At 43.2% G+C, this 18454-nt stretch overlaps 1 protein-coding gene across 4 annotated transcripts in view; it reads left to right on the top strand.

Annotated features, from left to right (window-relative positions):
- The window catches only part of KDM4C (lysine demethylase 4C), a 463944-nt gene extending 458758 nt beyond the window's left edge, over positions 1-5186 (top strand). For 3 of the 4 annotated variants that reach the window (XM_025358671.1, XM_025358674.1, XM_025358673.1), the window contains one exon: positions 4093-5186. In XM_025358671.1, the coding sequence (XP_025214456.1) occupies positions 4093-4269 (177 nt within the window). In that variant the 3' untranslated portion in view covers positions 4270-5186. The remainder of the gene's footprint in view (positions 1-4092) is intronic. The other variant, XM_025358675.1, reaches the window with a different exon arrangement.
- Positions 5187-18454: the final 13268 nt, after the last annotated feature.

The raw sequence follows: 18454 nt of genomic DNA, 5'->3' as shown, positions 1-18454 counted from the left end.
AGCAGTTTTTTAAAAAGGAAATACTAGTTTCATGCCCTCACATACCATTAAAAGATGAACAAACATGGACAGATAATCAAAACTGAAGTTGAAAAACATAATTCACAATAATTTATGCTTCATATTATTGTATCATAAAATATTTAGTGGACCCTGAAATGAAGTCAGTTTTATTCATTTAGAATTATATCTATTGCATCTGTGAAATGATAAATCCTAAATAGAGAAATTTGAATGGATGCGGTTTTTCTGACTAAAGTGAAATTTTTTTTCGGAATAAATGACAATTTCGGTTTAGTGTGTGCTTATGATATACTTGTCTGCAGTGATAGAGACACTATAGATTACTTGGTTATTTTGGAAAAACCAAGGGTTTTCTTAAATCAGGGATGTCCAATCTTTTTGCATCCCTGGGCCATACTGGAAGAAGAATTGTCTTGGGCCCCACATAAACTACACTTATGATAGCTGATAAGCTATTTTAAAAAAAAAAAAAATGGCAAAAAAATCTCATAATGTTTTAAGCAAGTTTACAGATTTGTGTTTGGCCACATTAAAGCCATCCTGGGCAGCATGCAGCCCGCAAGCCATGGGTTGGACAAGCTTGCCTTAAACGTTCAGTTGTATATGCAGCTTTTTTCCCATCAGATGGGATCCTGACAGCAGAGTAACTGACTTTCCTCTCAGCTGCATCCTTCAGAGGAAAGTCCTTCAAAGTGAAATTGTCAAGAGGAGTGGTTGTATTGCTACCCATTCAATGAGAAACATGGCTCAGAGGGGACCACACACCTGTAAATAGAGTAACCACTAGATAATAATGGCGAGCAAAGAAAAAATTAAATATTCCTGTTGTGAAAATACCAGCCAAATCTTAGTGAAGACCTGAAAATTTTAGATGACTTGTCACTGTTCTGAGACCTGAAATTTCTTGAGAAAAACTTTCCTTTTCGAGATGTTAGAGATAGCTTCCTCTCGTTCTGTATTCCTATCTTCCTTGGACTCCCCTCTTCCCTTACTTACTCCCTGCTCCTCCCACTCCTTTCTTTTCCTTTTTCAGCACCTAGAGATTTAGAGGATGGGGAGTAGAGTAGGTAGCCTCTTGAAGTCTCTTAGGTCTTTCATTTTCTAACCCATGTATGACTAAGCCTCCTACCAGCTGAGTCTTGTAGATTTCAAATACTGTTTCTTAATCACATGAGAAGAAAGCTTGTTGCTTTCATACTGTGATCACAATTTCTTTGTTTCACAGAAGATTTCACAGGATGCCTTCCCCTGTGGCTGTCTCTGAACACAGGTCCTGGGTTTTCTAAGGTCTATTTCACTGAACAAGCTCACCAACATTCAATTTTTTTTTATTCTCAGAGAAAATTTTTAATTAAAAAAAAAAAAAACAGTGAAAATATATAAATCACATCCATACACTCTGAATGCAGCCTGCTATGCTGAGCGGCCGAGCCAAGTAGAAAATATCTTCAGGAACAAAGGCTCACAGTCACTAAGTCCTGTTGGCCACCTTATTGTCTTGCCATAGCCAGCCTGCTTCTCCTTCAGGTTGGTACATAGCCCTCAGACCCTTGGTTAATCTGTCCATGATTACTATTTTTTTTCCAGTTGGCAAAACAAATCTAATTGGAAAACTCATTAATGGAAGATATTTTATGGTTAGAAAAGTCTTTTTTGTTTTTTAAGGATGGAGGTTAGCAGCCCTTGTCAGGAGGTCTTGTATTTTAATGACTTCAGCTCACCCAGATGCACGCTGACTGGGGGAGAAATTGTTCAAAAGAGTCAGCAGTCCACCTCAGTGATCGTGTGGGGTTCTTCTCCACTCACTTCAGAAACAGCCCCATTACCTTTTATTGTCTCACAGAATAACCATAGCAACGGTGCATAATTAGCTAGAGCTCCTGGTAAATCGCTTTTATTATTGTATTTGAGAGGCTGACTTTTGCTGCTTCTGCACAGTGGCAACACTTTCATAGATGTTTTATTTTCTTCTTTGATAACTTTAGCACTTACAAAAGTGAAAGATTACTCAGAGGAAGTATCTTGCCAAGAATGAATGAAACAAAAGTGTTTTCTCCTAGTGGCAGAGGGAACCCAACCAGCCCATAATGATTTAGTTTTCTTCCCTAGTGAAGCTAGATGGTATCTGGGGGAAGCCGTGGAGGTGGCCTCTTACCCTGAGTAACTGTCCCATGAACTGGCTGGAAACATGAACAGCTTTACACTTCGGTACATTTTTTGTTTTCAGGCTTCCTTGTAGCTGTTTTCTTGTTTTTCTCTTCTTTATCATGGACTGTGTGTTTTTGAGTCCTAAAGCGTCTTTCGCCTCTGCCAGCAGCCAGGGGAAGCAGTCTCAGCACAGTGAAATGTGCTGTGTGTTGATGTCATCAGAAGTCATCCACCTCAGTGAAAACAGCTGCCAGTGCATTTTAGGAAGCAAGATAGTAGGGAATTGGGAAGCAAAAATAGTGCCTACCATAGACTTTAGGCTTTATCTGATTATCACAGAAAAAGCCACATGCCCTCACTCAGCAAACACTTACTGAACAGCAGTCGAGTACTAGGCACGTTGTTTGCAGTGGGGAACACGTGTAAAATTGGGTACACAGTCCCTAATATCCTCATCTTTATAGGGTTCCCCTGATGGGGAGAAACTTATTTGCCCCTTACCTCTACCACTGCCCTCATCCTACTGAGTGGATGTGTCAGGGCCATAGGAGACCCACAGAAGGACCCTTAAGCTTGCCGAGGGCAGAGACAGTAGAATAGAATAACTTTCACAAAAATGAAACAGTGTGTCCGAAGACAGAGAAGCATGGGACCCTGAGCCAGGCAAGTATGGCCAGGACCTGCAACTGATGTCATCTGAGGAGAGCATGGGTCAGGCTTCTGGCCAGGTTATGTAGGTCTAGCCCAGGGAGTGAGGATGTCATCTTGAAGGCAGTTGGCTGTTGGGAAATTATAAGCAAGGGCATATGATCATGTAGAGTCTTATTATAAGAGGGTTTTTAGAGAGCTTTCTTCCAGTGGTACTGTGGGAAACAGGTTGGAGGTAAAGCATTTATTGCAGTGGTTTGGAGAGGTGAGGGCCTACCCCATAGGGTCAGTAAGGATTAACAAGAAAGGCTGAAGGGCTTCAAGGTACATGCAGGAGGAATCCTGGACACGGTGGGGAAATGTCTACAGTGCCTTTAGGTTTCTGGCCAGTGTAACTGGGTGCATGGGGATGGTGGTGCTTTTTATGGAATGTAGGAAGGACAGCAATGGAGAAGGAAGGTTTCCAGTTCAATTTAGGACAGGTTGATTTGAAGGGCCTCTGAGACAAGGACTTTGTGATGCCTGCTGGGGAAATGCACTTATACAGGCCTGAGCTGGAGCAGGAGATGGGAGCATCTCCTGCAGACACTGAAGCCAGGGGTGTGGGCATAAAGGCCCGGGGAACAGGAGTGGAGAGGAGAAGGCCCAGTGCCAAACATTAGGGCATTGTAGTTGAGCAGACAGTTAAGAAAGCGAACCCTTGAGACATCAAAATGAGCAGCCAGAGAAGGAGAAGCAGGAGAATGGGTTTACAAAATGACAGAGAAGAGAGAGAGCTTTAAGCAGTAATTAGTTGGCGGACTAGTCAAGTCAGTTTAGGAGTAGGAAGGTGTCACAGGAATTAGCAACTAGGACTTCATTCAGTAAGAACAGTTTCAGGGAAGGGATGGGGCAGAGGCCCAAAGCTAAGTAGGAGTAAAGGTAACTTAGAGATGACTGTTGACATTTGTCGAAAACCTCATTAGGCAAGAGCCAGAGGGGAGATGAAAAATGAGGGAAGTTTAAAATGAGACGTTAATCTTGCTTTTGTTTGGGGAAGGTCCCTGAGGGTGGAGGGTGGGGAGATCCTGGATACAGTGGGGCTAAATGGAGCCCCCCACTTTGGATGGGAGAGGTGAGGTAAAGCCCAAAGTCATGCCTGGGGCCCTTCTAGCCTGAGCTGGTGCCCGGGGCATCTACACCCTAACCCCAGCTGACCGAGTCAGATCTTTGTCCAGTCTTCTGAAGATCAAATGCCGTGCCCTTTTGCACTATAACACCAGCTGCTTTTAGTCCACAGCCTCTGACATGCGATTTGAAGACACATTTTATGGAGCAGACATTATCCAAGGGGAGAGAAAAAGACAAAGAGTGCTGAGCTCCAGGTTTAAGAACGAATATGTGGCCGACCCTGTGTACCGCACGTTTTTGAAGAGCTCTTTCCAGAAGAAGTGCCAGAAGAGACAGTAGTCTGCATACATCGCTGCAGGCCACAGAGCAGCTTGGGTAGGAAGAGAGAAGATGAAGGGACGACCTTGGGGCTGTGCCATGAGTTTTGCTGGCATAGGTGACGGGGTGTGTCTCTGACAGTGGTAAATCGGGTTTCCAGAGTTTGGTCACCAAAAATACAAAATACACATTATTAATTGGATGCAGCAATCTGAAATCATCTCTAGTCTTGCTTTCACTTGTGAGCAATTGTCTTCTATGATCCCAAAGAATTTTTCTAAGTGAAAGGAAGTACTAGTGAATCACCCACTAGGAAAAGCCACTGCCACAGAGGAGGCGGGTCCCCTTGTGCGGCTTAGGCCCCTGTCAGGAAACACATGGGGACCTCTCTCTCCAGCTCCAGCAGGTGGCACCTCGGTACCCAGCGGGGAGGGCAATAATTTATATATTTTCCACAGTCAGGGAAGGACTCTCACTTATTTGTTTCAAATTGCAATTTTTATAAAACATTTTTAAAACACAAATGGCATGTATGCTAATGAGATTTACCCGTGTGCTATCTGTATTTCCCTTGTACAGAACTTTTACATTTTTGAATATTCCTATTACTTTTGATTGTGTCTGATGGGAACTGAGTTGTTGGCCTTTGTGAAATGAAACTTTGGCTCTTGAGAAAGAATTCTTATGAATTGTATGCGAATTTTATATATTTAAAGAGGGAGATCTGGGGCTGTTATTTTTAAACACTTTTTTTCATAATACATATTCTGAGTAGATATTTATAAAATATATGTTTCTTTCATTATGTGTTTGTAAAATTAGAGTTTAAATAAATATGCTTTGATGCATAGTTTTGAACTAATGTAACATGATTTTTCTTTTTTAAAACAGCCTGAAAATGTACTAGTGTTTAAAAATAAAGATTTCCATTTTCTCCAGTCCTGTCTCTGACTTGCTTATTTGTCTGGGTTTAAACCAATAGAAAAACAAGTTTGTTGGAGAGCTGGCTATCAGGACATACTGCGGCCCAGGTTTTTCAGACCCTCCTTCTGTCGCTGACTTTTTCCATGGTTGTGGCACATGCATGGTGATATTTTTGGAGACAAAGTCCCCTGCCTGCCCACTTCAGTACCAATGGAAGTGTTTTCTTCAGCTCCTTCTAGGCCCTGCATACATCTCAGACTCTTGAGTCTGGATCAGTTTTCATCTCAGGATTCCTGGTCTGCAGCTGTCATTAGTAGGAATAGCGGTTCTCCAGTCCCTCCTTCATTGTATAAATGAGACCTGTGGGACAGACAGGAAAAGGGATGCAGGCAGTGGCAGGCAGTTTTGGTGACTGCTTCAGTTAACTGAGGCCACCATTTTGCTACATTACAAACAATTGCAAAATTGCAAAATCTTAATGGCCTGCAGCAGAAAGCATTTATTTCTCTCATCTAGGCAGGGCTTGGCTGGACAGCTGTGCTGATCTTGGCTTGGACTAGCTCACACACCTGCTCCGTGGGTCTCCCATTATTCTAGTGGGCCCAGTGGGCAACCTGGGTATGTTCTTCTCATGTCAATTGCAAAGGCAGGAGAGCAAGCAGGCCCAGCCAAGTAAGCACATTTCAGTCCTCTTTGGGGCTCTGGTTAACATCCTATGGGCAAAAGCCCAGAACCAGGGACTGGAACGGCATTTCAGAGTTTCATGGCAAAGGGTATGGGTTATCCTGGTTCTGGGTGGAGAGTGAAGACCAAAACAGTAAGGAAAGAGCCACAGCTAAAACCAATTCCCTAGACTGCTTCCTGGCTGGGCGCTCATATTCCAGAGTGCCTTGTGGCTCAACTCTGAGCTGGGGTAGAGCCCACCAGCCTTACTTTTACACAGTGAGCACTCCACGTTCTCTACCAGTGTAGTCATATATTTTATCAACTAATCAAGCTTGAATTTTCTATCTCTAGGTTTTGAATGGAACTGACCTGCTCTCTACATGATATGCCAGGAAAGTAGGCTTGGGTAAGGCATTAAGAGGAATTAATCTAAATAGGATCACTTGTTCTGTACAACTTTGCCTGTCAGCAAGATTTCTGATTGGCTGCCACAGGGAGAAAATGTGCAGAGGTCTATGCGATCTCAAATACAGCTGTTTTTTATAGTCTCCCTTAACAAATGTGCCTATAACCAAGTACAGCTGTATATGGCCTTAGTAAAATAGTGCTGGCCACAAATGCACTCTGGCTATTGAGAAAGGCACCTTTGTTTCACTGCGTTCTGCATAAAGTGGTTATTAGCTCTATGACCAGACAGACCGTTAAACCTTTTTCACTTACTGTGTGGCACCTCAATTGTAATTTTAATTTTTTTGGTTACACTAACTGCATGTTTAGTGTATATGTGTAGCATAAAATCAGCTGAAGTCCTTCTAGTATTTAAAAAAAATTGCTAAGCTATGACGATTCTAATGTAACACTAATTGCAAGCCCTTTCTCTGGAGGTTAAGGGATTAGTAAAAACGGCCTGGCATATTTCATAACATTTTAATTCCTTTTTGTGTGTTTGAAATAAGAACAATGTGATCCTTGTCAGTTTACTTTTATTAAAAGACTTTTTTTTTTTTTAGTTCAACTAGAGAGAAATTGAGAAGCAGCATCCACTGAAGTATCACATGGCTTCCCAGAATGTATTACACATTGCTACTGGGTCACAGTACGTGGAAACATGGAGACCGAGAATACAGAACCGTGTAGGAATGAGTGGGTCTGCCACCTCTCCCTGTACCCATCCAGTGTGAAACAAGGCGGTTCATGCACACGTTACTAGAAATGCCCTGGAGGCCTTATGAATAATCATTGGAGCAGTATCTGCTGCAAGATAACATTGTGCTTTATTTTTGCCTTTAAGTAAAAGGAATCTGAAATGAAACAATCTTCATTTCAGATATAAATCAGCCCCATAAACTTGAAGCTAACCAGAGATCCCGAGGCATTCTCATTACATGAAGTAATTGGTTGGTTGCAAGACTCAATTGTCCTGCAAAGTCTCTGAGAATTCAGATGAGCAGTTATCTGAAGAGTTACACATCCTCTCACCTGACATGTTGTAGCAACACATAGCACTGGCCAGTGGAGAGAATGATTTCTAGTCTCTGATGAGGCCTGAACTCTCCAGCAAGTGGGTCTATGACTCAGAAACCCCGTGCTTCATTATCTGAAGGTGGCCGGGGAACTTTGAGGTCCCTTTGAGAAAATGAAACTTCATCAAAAGCAGCCGATATTAATGATGTATTGAGCATCTATTGTGTACATCCAGTCTTGTAGTCTCCTTGGTGACGTTTATCTTATTTAACCTCCCCAATAAATAGCAAAATAAGTACCATTACCCTCTTTTATGGAATAAAACTAAAACTCACAGAGGTTGGGTAACTTTCGAATCACTCAACCTTCTCAACGCATGAAGAAAAAATCCTAAATCTGACCCAAACAGGAGACATCGGAGAGGTGAGTCTGAAGCTCAAAAGAAAGGTTAACATTAGAGAGAGAGATGAATGTGAAGGCATTGTCTTTATTGTTAGATGTAAAAGTGTACAGGAAAATTATCTCCTGGCAAAGGCAAAACTATAGGGACAGAAAACAGATCCAGTGGTTGACCAAGGACTGGAGGTGGGGGAAAGGATGACAACAAAGAATATAAGGGAACATTTTGGGGAGATATGATGGAGATCTTCTTTATCTTCATTATGATGGTGGTAACAAGACTGTATATATTTGTCAAAATTCATAGAACTTAACACTAAAATGGGTGAACTATGTGTAAATTACACTTCAATGAATGTGACTTTTTTTTTTTTTTCATTTTCCAGGATTATTACTTTTTTGGACTTTTTTTTTTAAGTAAGTAAAAATCTAGGGGAATGGAAGGCAGGCTACTTAGAAAACATGCCACATGAATAAAGAAATGAGCAAAGATCAGAACCCTAGAGAATGGCTAAGTATAATTGGGTAGGAAAAGACGATCCCGGGCGTGGGGGGTGAAAAGCTCAGTGAGAGGGAAACCCAGGATACTGTGGTTTCCTGGACACAGCAAGGGAAGAGCATGTTTCAAGAAGAAGCAGTGGTCAAAGCAAAAAGAAAATGTTACAAAATCCAAGTAAGATTATGTAATTGGGAGAAAGGAGTGCAGAACCCCACACGCAGTCCAGCAACACAGTGCTGGGAGGTGGGGAGGGAAGCCTCGTCCTGAGTCACTTGCTGCCACCAAGTGTGGAGGGGAATCCCAGACTTCTGTTTGGTCTTCACTGACACTGTGGAAGCAGGGGGCCGTGCCTTGCGTTTGATAGGGGTAGGAGGAGTATTATCAACATTTTTGTTTTGAGGGATTGCTCCTTATCCTGTTCTTTGACTAGACAGAACAGACTTTTCCTGGGGCTTTTTTTTCTTTTTACATTGTGTTTGCTTGTTGGTTGTTGCCATTTATAGGATTTTCCAGTTCTAAGTCCAGGATATATGGGAGATAAAAAGAAAACCCAGAGAACTGAACCCTGTTCACACAGATTCCTTAAATCCTAAAGTCCTTGTTAGTCTGCTTTCCTCCTTCAACACTTTGTAGTTCTCTTAGGTTTATTTGTTGTACTGTGTCTAGGATTTTAAATTATACTTAGCCAGGGAGAAACAAGCCCAGAACAAGAAGTCCTCATTTTTTCTTTTTTTGCTTTTCTTTTTTGTTGTTGTTGTTCTGAGATGGAGTCTCGGTCTATTGCCCAGGCTAGAGTGCAGTGGCATGATCTCAGCTCACTGCAACCTCTGCCTCCTGGGTTCAAGCGATTATCCTGTCTCAGCCTCCTGAGTAGCTGGGACTACAGGCGTGCACCACCATGCTTGACTAATTTTTGTATTTTAGTAGAGACAGGGTTTCACCATGTTGGCCAGGCTGGTCTCGAACCCCTGACCTCGACTGATCCGCCTGCCTCAGCCTCCCAAAGTGCTGGGATTACAGGATGGAGCCACTGCGCCTGGCCACTTTTTCTTTTTGATAGGAGAAAATGTTTATTTCTGAGGGAAAGAATCTGGATGAAGGGCAGAGATGGAGAATCTAAACAATAATTTCTGGAGAAATCCCAAAGGGAGGGAAAGGGATTAGGAGCAGAGATGGAGTTGCAGGTTTTACACAGGAAAGGGGAGATTTTATCCGGTAAGACCGATTTCTTGATTATAAGAACAGAGAAGGCAGATTATAGAATTGTTCCAGGAGGGGTTATCCAGGCAGGTTTGATGTAAGGAAAAGAGTATGAGAGAATTGACGATGCCGGAAAGAACAGTTTCTTTCAACTCATTTTTTGGGTTGGATAAGAAAGGTAGTTGATGTCAAGAGGGGACTGACTGGGAGGAAAGAGAAGAATCTCTAGGGAGTGGAAGGCCGTGGGAGACTGGATCATGGCTCCTAAAGATGTCCATAGCCTCATCCCGGAGCCTGCGAATGTCACCTTACATGGCAAAAACAGACTTTGTAGATGTTACTAAGTTAAAAGCTTGAGACAAGGAGGTTATCCTGGATTATCTGGGTGGGCTCAGTGCGAATCACATTCTTCCTAAGAGGGAAGCAGGAGGGTCAGTGACAAACAAGGCCTTGGGATGGAGGGGATCTGCTTTGAAGATAGAGGAAAGGGCCAGAAACAAGGAATGTGGGTGGCTTCTAGAAACTGGAAAGGCAAGGGGACAGTTTGTCCCCAGAAGCCTCTGCACGGAACCAGCTGCTGACATGTTGACAGGAGCTCAGTGAAACTGATTTCAGACGTCTGGCCTCCGGAACTGTAAGAATATACATGCGTGTTGTTTTAAGCCACTAGATTTATTCATTATAGCACCAATAGAAAATGAAGACAACTGTGCAGCAGATATAGCAGGAGGGAGACTGAGAGGTCTTTCATCAGGAGGCGTGGTCTGAGGGAGGGGCATTGGTTTCAGATTTCTACATTTGAGATTCCAGTGGGGATAGGTCTCAGGCTGTGGCCATAGGACTGCAGTGGAGCTGAAAGTCATTTCACAGTTAACTTTCAACTGTGTAGGTTTTTTTTTTTAATTGATAATCCATATACCATAAAATTCACCCTTTTAAAATGTAAAATCGAGTGGTTTTTAGTATGTTCACAAGGTTGTACAGCCACCATTGTTAATTCCACAATTAGCTGCTTAGTTTTCATTGAATACTATTCATTCTGTCTCCATATATTACAGTATTTTATTTTTTTGTATTTCCGGCAGGGTCTTGCTGTGTTGCCCAGGCTGGAGTATAGTGGGGTGATCTTGGCTAACTGCAACCTCTGCCTCCCAGGCTCAAGTGATCCTCCCACCTCAGTCTCCTAAGTAGGCACATGCCACCACACTCAGCTAATTTTTGTATTTTTTGTAGAGACGGTTTTGCCATGTTGCCCAAGCCAGTCACAAACTCCTGGGCTCAAGTGATCTGCCTACCTTGGCCTCCCAAAGTGTTAGGATTACAGGTGTGAACCACTGTGCCAGGCCTATTACAGCATTTAAAAAAAAAAAAAAAATCATGCAAAGTTAAAAAAAATATTCAATGTGTTGCTGTCACAGCTCCTGGAGACTAAGGGGCACTAGGTGAATATTTTCATAAGAATATATATTCTTAGGTATGAAGATTTATTTTGAATATATTACTTAGTATACTCACCTATTTGCAAAGGCTATACAGTTGGCCAAATGTGGACTTGCCTTCTGTTGATTGGGCCAGGTGTATGATAGTGCTAGAAGGGGTGGTGAGTCTTTTCAATGGAAGACAGGCTACAAAGAGGGAAGGCACACACTGGCCACAGAGCTGCCCTGAAAGGCTCAGCCTGGGAGACTATGGGGGAGTCTGATCCTCAGCTCCAGCAGCCCCAGGAACACTGGACACAGACTTCTTGCAGCAGCTCTGGAGAAAGGCAAATCCCTTGGCCCCACACTCAGAAATGGGCCTTTCATACTCCACCTGTAGGAGTCCAGGGGTTCCAGTAAGGTTAACACCTCTCTGTTCACTACACCTGTGTTCTTTCCAGGGTGCAAAGGGACTCCAGAGGGTGCTGTCAGATGGATCCAGTCGTTCATCATATTTCAGATAGAACCCCTTTTTCTTCCCCTCCTAGGTGGGTCTTCCTTTGCTCCCAGGAACATTTTCCTAAGTCATAACTCATTTAGAAGCAAAATGATCTGAACTGATATGAAACTGTTTACATTATTCATTCAGTTAGTATGAATATTCACACATATCATCTCAAAATATTCACGTGGGGTGTTAGGTAATATATGATATTTGGTAGGCCTCTCTAGAATCTGAACAGTTCTGAATTCACACAAAACAAACCTAGCTCCAAGTGTTTTTGATAAGGGATTATGGACCTGCATTCTTATTTTAGGTGTTCTATTCACACCATGCTCCACAGGCCTGATTTTTCTCCGTATTTCCTGCAATACCCTGCACATACCAGATGCTCACCAAGCTTGGTTGAATACCAGACACTTTCCTGATTGAATGCCACTTGGCCAGACTTGTGCTCTCACTGGTGTGATGGTTGACTTTAGGATTGGATTAAGGGCTAACCAGATAGCTGGTGAAGCATTATTTCTGGCTGTGTCTGTCAGAGTGTTCCAGAAAAGACTGGCATTTGAATCAGTGAGCTGAGTAAAGAGGAATCTCTCTGATACGGTTTGGCTGTGTCCTCACCCAAATCTCATCTTGAGTTGTAGCTCCTATAATTTCCACGTGTAGTGGGAGGGACCTGGTGGGAGGTAATTGAATCATGGGTGTGGGTCTTTCCAATGCTTTTCTCCTGACAGTGAATAAGACTCACGAGATCTGATGGTTTTATAAAGGGCAGTTCCCCTGCACACACTCTCTTGTCTGCCACCATGTAAGACATACCTTTGCTCCTTCTTTGCCTTCCACCATGATTGTGAGGCCTTAGCCATGTAGAACTGTGAGTCCATTAAACCTCTTTCATTTATAAATTACTGAGTCTCGGGTATGTATTTATTAGCAGCGTGGGAACAAACTAATATACCCCTCACCCAGTGTGAATGGGCATCATCCAATTGGCTAACGGCTCAGATAGAATGAAAAGGCAGAGGAAAGATGAATTTGCTCGCTCTCTCTCTTCTGGAGTTGGGACACCTAGCTTCTCCTGCTCTTGGACATCAGAACTGCAGGTTCTCTGGCCTTCAGACACCAGGACATGTACCAGTGGCTCCTCAGTTCTCAGTCCTCAAACTCAAACTTTGACTGAACCATGCTTCTGGTTTCCCTGGTTCTCTGACTTGCAAGCAGCATATCATGGGACTTAGCCTCCCTACTCACACAATCAATTCCCCTAATAAATCCCCTCTCGTATATATCTATCTAATCATCTGTATCTATATCTATATCTGTATCTATACCATCTGTATTTATCTATCTCTATATACCTTATTGGTTCTGTTTTTATGTAGAACTGTGACTAATACACTGGCCTAGGGGCTGACAGTGAGAGACGGGACTAGCTGGATTTCCTAGGCCAACTAAGAATCCCTAAGCCTAGCTGGGAAGGTGACCACATCCACCTTTAAACACAGGGCTTGCAACTTAGCTCACACCTGACCAATCAGGTAGTGAAGAGAGCTCACTAAAATGCTGATTAGGCAAAAACAGGAGGTAAAGAAATAGCCAATCATCTATCGCCTGAGAGCACAGTGGGAAGGACAATAGGATATAAACCCAGACATTCGAGCTGGCAAGGGCTACCCTCTTTGGGTTCCCTCCCTTTGTTTGGGAGCTCTGTTTTCACTCTATTAAATCTTGCAGCTGCACTCTCTTATGGTCCGTGTTTGTTACGGCTCAAGCTGAGCTTTCACTCACCCTCTACCACTGCTGTTTGCTGCCACCAAAGACCCGCCGCTGACTACCATCTGTCTAGATCTGGCAGGGTGTCCGCTGTGCTCCTGGTCTAGCGAGGCGCCCATTGCCACTCCCAGTCGGGCTAAAGGCTTGCCATTCTTCCTGCATGGCTAAGTACCCGGGTTCATTCTAATCGAGCTGAGCACTAGTCACTGGGTTCCACAGTTCTCTTCCATGACCTACAGTTTCTAATAGAGCTATACACTCACCACATGGCCCAAGATTCCATTCCTTGGAATCCCTGAGGCCAAGAACCCCAGGTCGGAGAACATGAGGCTTGCCACCATCTTGGAGCGGCCCGCCACCATCATGGGAGCTCTGGGAGCAAGGACCCCCTGGTAACGTTAGCATTTGCCTTAACTTTGGGCACTAGATTGACATCTCTGGGCTAGAAAGTGGCAGTACGGCTGACAGGCACAGGCGCTCTGCCAGGTGAGGTTAGCTGTGAACACAGCAAGGCCCTGAGGCGGGTCATGGCAGTCTGCTGCCATCCTGATGGCTGCCCATAGAAGGGACTAGGTGTGCCAGAGGCTGACAAGGCTGTCTGCCAAGGCAGACTCACACTAGACAGACTCTTTCTTGACTCTAGAGAGCAAACAGGTTCTTTCCTGAGGCTATAAAAATACAGGCGTATGGGCCACCTAGGTAGGGAGAAGCATTTCTTGTTTGCCCTGAAACAAAGAGATTTAGACTCTAGGGGAGGGATTGTCTGAGACCTGAAAGGCTGGAAATTGAAATGTCTGCTCAGCTCATAGAATGCCCTGCATCAAGGCTTTGAGGCCACCCCCTATGGACTTCCAATGTGTGATTTTACTGTGATCTGATTATGCAGCTATTCATTTCATATTTTTACCCCAAAATCAAAGCCATAATGAGAAAAAAAGGCCTCGTAATCATTTCTGTGTATTTTGGTGACAAAGGAAATGGCTGTTGATGATGATAATAAAAAAACTGCAGTTCAAAAACTGGCACTCTTTGTTGCCATTTTATAAACGAAGCCTGGTATTGTGGGCTCATTAGCAGCTGAACTTCATTTTGTCAAAGGAAATGGAGTCAAGAGAGATTATGTTTCATCTTTAATATGGCTGTTCAACAACAATGCCATTATCCTGAGTTTCAGATGAATTTAATTGAACCTTAATGAGCAAAATTAGTTGTTTTATGCAATTAGAATTCCATTTAAATGGGTTAGAAAATGAATAGGATTGTGAATGTGGTTGACTTGATTTTCCTCAAGACTGACTCTCTAGGCTCTTTTTGCTCCTAGGTTTTCTTTCTCCACTGAATAAACTAATATTTTCCTAATTTAAGAAGATTTTTGACTTCCCCAGTTTTCCTACCAGTCTGTAGAAAATGCCTGGGACCTCTGAGAAGGTAGGAGGCAGATGGACTTGGTCAATGGGAACCAGTTACAGAGAACGAAGGTAGAAATGGCCTTCTAATGCAGTATGTTCAGCCTCCCAAACACCTGATCTCCCTTTCCTTCCTGAAATGAGAAGGTGGATATTGAATCTCATCTAACAAGAGATGAGGAGAGAAGAACTTCAGAGTCAGGCAGATATGGGTACAAATCTTCCCTTTACTACTTACTAAGTTGGCAACTTGGAGTGTGTATCTTGACTTTTGAACCTCAGTGTCTCTATTGGTACTATGAGAATAATACTTATTTCTGAAGAGTGTGAACATTCAGTGAGGGAATGTATATAAAGTATTTAGTATAGTGCCCAGCTCAAAAAGTGGATATTGCTACTGTCATTATTGCTGTTCTTCATCATCACCATCATCATCATCATCATCATCAATCTTGCAACTTCTTGGGAACTTGCCGTACTGAAGACCATACAGCTCATTAAGTTAGGCTGGAATTTTTGGTCAAAAATAAGCTTTCCCAAGTATTGTCCTGAACACACCAGTGAAGGAAAGGGATGAGAGGAGAAAGCCAATTTGCTTAGGGCACTAGGAGGGTTGGCCCTCTTCTTGGGGAGAGTAGCAGGAGCTGGTAAATCTTGATATGGAGGAAGGTATGGTTGTGTGAAATTCCTGCAGTGGACACACAAAATCTCATCAGTTCCCTCGTCTGTGAGGTGAGGGAAAGCCAATTCCTATGGAAGTTTCCAGCTCTGAAGGTCTTTCTGACCATGGCTGACTCCCCTGCCTAATGGACCACATTCCAATGAGCAAACCCCTGCCAAATACTCTTTCTGACTTGCACTGGAATTACTGAAGCTTCCTGCAGAGTGTTCCCTACTATCATCAAGTTGACTCAGTGCTCTGGAATGTGGCTTCCAGAGACACAGCAGAGGTGAGAATGAGGATCAATGTGATTTGGCTCAGCTTTAAAGAACACAGCCTTCCCCATGCAGCACAGCATCAACTGAGGTGAGACAAAGGAAAATCAAAGAATTACTCATGTTCACCCACATCACATCAACCTGAAGGTTTAAATGGGTTCTCAGGGAAAAAACAAACCATTATTTTTGTTTTAACTACAAGATGCTATTGCAATATGTCCAGTCTCCTATTAAATGCTTCCAAATTGTTTCTGAGAGTTCCCATGGGGCGTCTCAGATGTGCTCATAAAATCCTCAGTTTCCACATGTGACTGCCATTTTGCTCTGTTTCTTCCCCAATGTTACTTCAGAAATGTCAGCTTTCTCAGCTGTCGCTGCCCTCCATGTGGAGGGAGAGGACCTTTCTTCTCGGCCCTGTTGATGATGCTGAAGTTACCCCACCTTACTCCCAGAAACAAATGTGACACGGCCATTGTTAAATGCATACGTTGCAGTGATGTGCTGCTGCACAGCCTGCTGGTTGAAGTGGAGAATTGCAGGTCTAGGACTTCCGCCACTGTTTCTGTTGAGTTGGTGGTTAACTGAGGCTGATCCCCAAGGGCATTATCCTGTGCCAGCCCTGCACTTCTCTGAAGCAGGAGTGATTGTCATCCCACCTTTGTGCCTCTCTCCATGGTCGTGCTTGTCCCAAAACAGTGCAATTTCATGCTTTTAACCTTTCAAGGAGATTTTTTGTGCATCCTGGCTTTTTGGGTTTAGCTTTGTGCAGTCCTTAGTTTCATAAGGGATTATAATGGGCACCAGAGGGCCGAATGTTGGAGGCTCTTAAAAATATGAAGAACAAAAATTACTCATATTCGGTACTGGTGGTTTTATTGTAGAAATAAGAGGATAAAAAACTCAACTGCATACCTGGGCCTTAGGGGCTCTAGGAAGAATCTGGGCCTCATGAACATGACATTGCTGGCAACAGGCAGGTCTTCATGTGACTTGCTTCTCCTACTGGGCCCTCACCCTCAGTTCACTGGCCTTTAACTTTTCTATCATCTGCAGTCACCTCCCTTACCTTCCTTTTGAACACTTTGCTGCCACATGGCCTCCCTGTCAGCTTTCAAGTTGGTTTTTTGTTTTGGTTTTTTTAGCTTCTGCTCCCAGTGCCACTCAACTGACTCTCTCTTTAAACATTCAAACCAAAAATTATCAGTATGAGGAGGGCATAGAGTTTTGTCTCTTTTGCTTATTGATCTATCTCAAATACATAAAAGAGTGTCTTTACTACTCAATAATTAATTGATTAATTGATACACCTTGGGGCAAATTACTTAGGCTCTCTGCACCTTTAGTTTTCTTTACCTTAAAAAGAGATAAAAATAGTAGTTTAACTTATACAGCTGTTATGAAAATTAAATGAATTAATATTTATAAAGCACATAGATTAGTGTCTGGCACAGAGTACATGCAGTAGAAGCATTTATTAAATAAGATTTTTAAAATGTCTAAACGTGGTGCTCAATAAATATTTGTTAAATAAACTAATTTCTTTAGGAATCAGATTGGCTTGCTTAGTTGGCCTCCTCTATTTGAGACCTCTTTTTTTTTTTTTTTTAATTTTTTTTCTTACAAGGTCTTACTCTGTTGCCCAGGCTGGAGTGCAGTGGTATGATCATGGCTCACTGCAGACTGTAGTGATCCACCTGCCTCAGCCTCCCAAGTAGCTGGGATTACAGGTGCATGCCACCATGCTCAGCTAATTTTGACTTTTTATTTTTAGTAGAGATGAGGTCTTGCTATGTTGCCCAGGCTGATGTCGAACTCTTGAGCTCAGGCTATTCTCGCTTCAGCCTCCCAAAGTGCTGGGATTACAGGCATGAGCAACCACTGGCTGTTTGAGACTTCCTGTTCCTAGCTACCTCACATTCTGCTTTAGCCTCCATTGACTACCCTTGGATTGCATTCCCACTCCAGGCCATTTTCTGGGCTAGGGGCTTGGGGTCTTGTGTTAAGAGCAAGGTGACTTATGTGGAAGAGACACCTTAAAAGAGGACTCTGGAAGTGGTAGGTACCCTGGGCGTATTAGTCTTTTTTTCACACTGATGATAGAGTCATACCTGAGACTGGACAATTTCCAAAAGAAAGAAGTTTAATGGACTTACAGTTCCACATGACTGGGGAAGCCTCACAATCATGGTGGAAGGCAAGGAGGAGCAAGTCACGTCTTACATGGATGGCAGCAGGCAGAGAGAGCTTGTGCAGGAAAACTCCTCCATATATCCCATGAGACTTATTCTGATGAATTATCTGATGAAACCATCAGATCTCATGAGACTTATTCACTATCATGAGAACAGTGTGGGAAAGACCCATCCCCATGATTCAATTACCTCCCACCAGGTCCCTCCCACAACACATGGGAATTCAAGATAAGATTTGGATAGGAACACAGCCAGACCATATCACTGGGGCACACCTTGGGGTTCAAGGGTAAGGACATTACAGAATATGCAAAATCATCCCTCTTCTCCAATGGCTGAGTTACTGTGTATAAGCTCAGGCACCAGCCCCTGCCTTAGGACAGTTCTTTCCTGCAGGTTTTCTGTATCCCTTGCTAAGTTACTATGGTGGTTGTTCCCATCGGTTCTCTGAATAGGCTCAGTCTTCTCATACTCTCATTGGTAAATAAAACATTGAGACTCTTGTTTTTCAGCCCTCTTCTCTTTCTCTCTGTCATTCTTTGACCTTCTTCAGCTCAGGGACCTTCAGGTTCTAGAAAATTGGCTTCCTCCACTGTGTACCATGAGGGCTTCATACATAGTTACTGGCATTTAGATGCCAAGGTGCTCCATCTCTGACCTAAAGGTATTTGGATTTTGTATTTCCCAGCTAGGAGACCACCTGAGAGCCTGGGATAACATTTTTGTGGCCACCAATCAGAGACTGAGCAGAGTGCTTTCTTATTCTTCCCTCTGGCTCCTTAGAGAACTAAGTTCCATAAGAGGTCCTAAGTTATTAGGGA

This window comes from Theropithecus gelada, chromosome 15 (genome assembly GCF_003255815.1).
Source record: "Theropithecus gelada isolate Dixy chromosome 15, Tgel_1.0, whole genome shotgun sequence".
Classification (NCBI taxonomy): Eukaryota; Metazoa; Chordata; class Mammalia; order Primates; family Cercopithecidae; genus Theropithecus; species Theropithecus gelada.
Note: the sequence above shows the minus strand (reverse complement) of the source record. Positions and strands in the feature narration are given on the sequence as shown.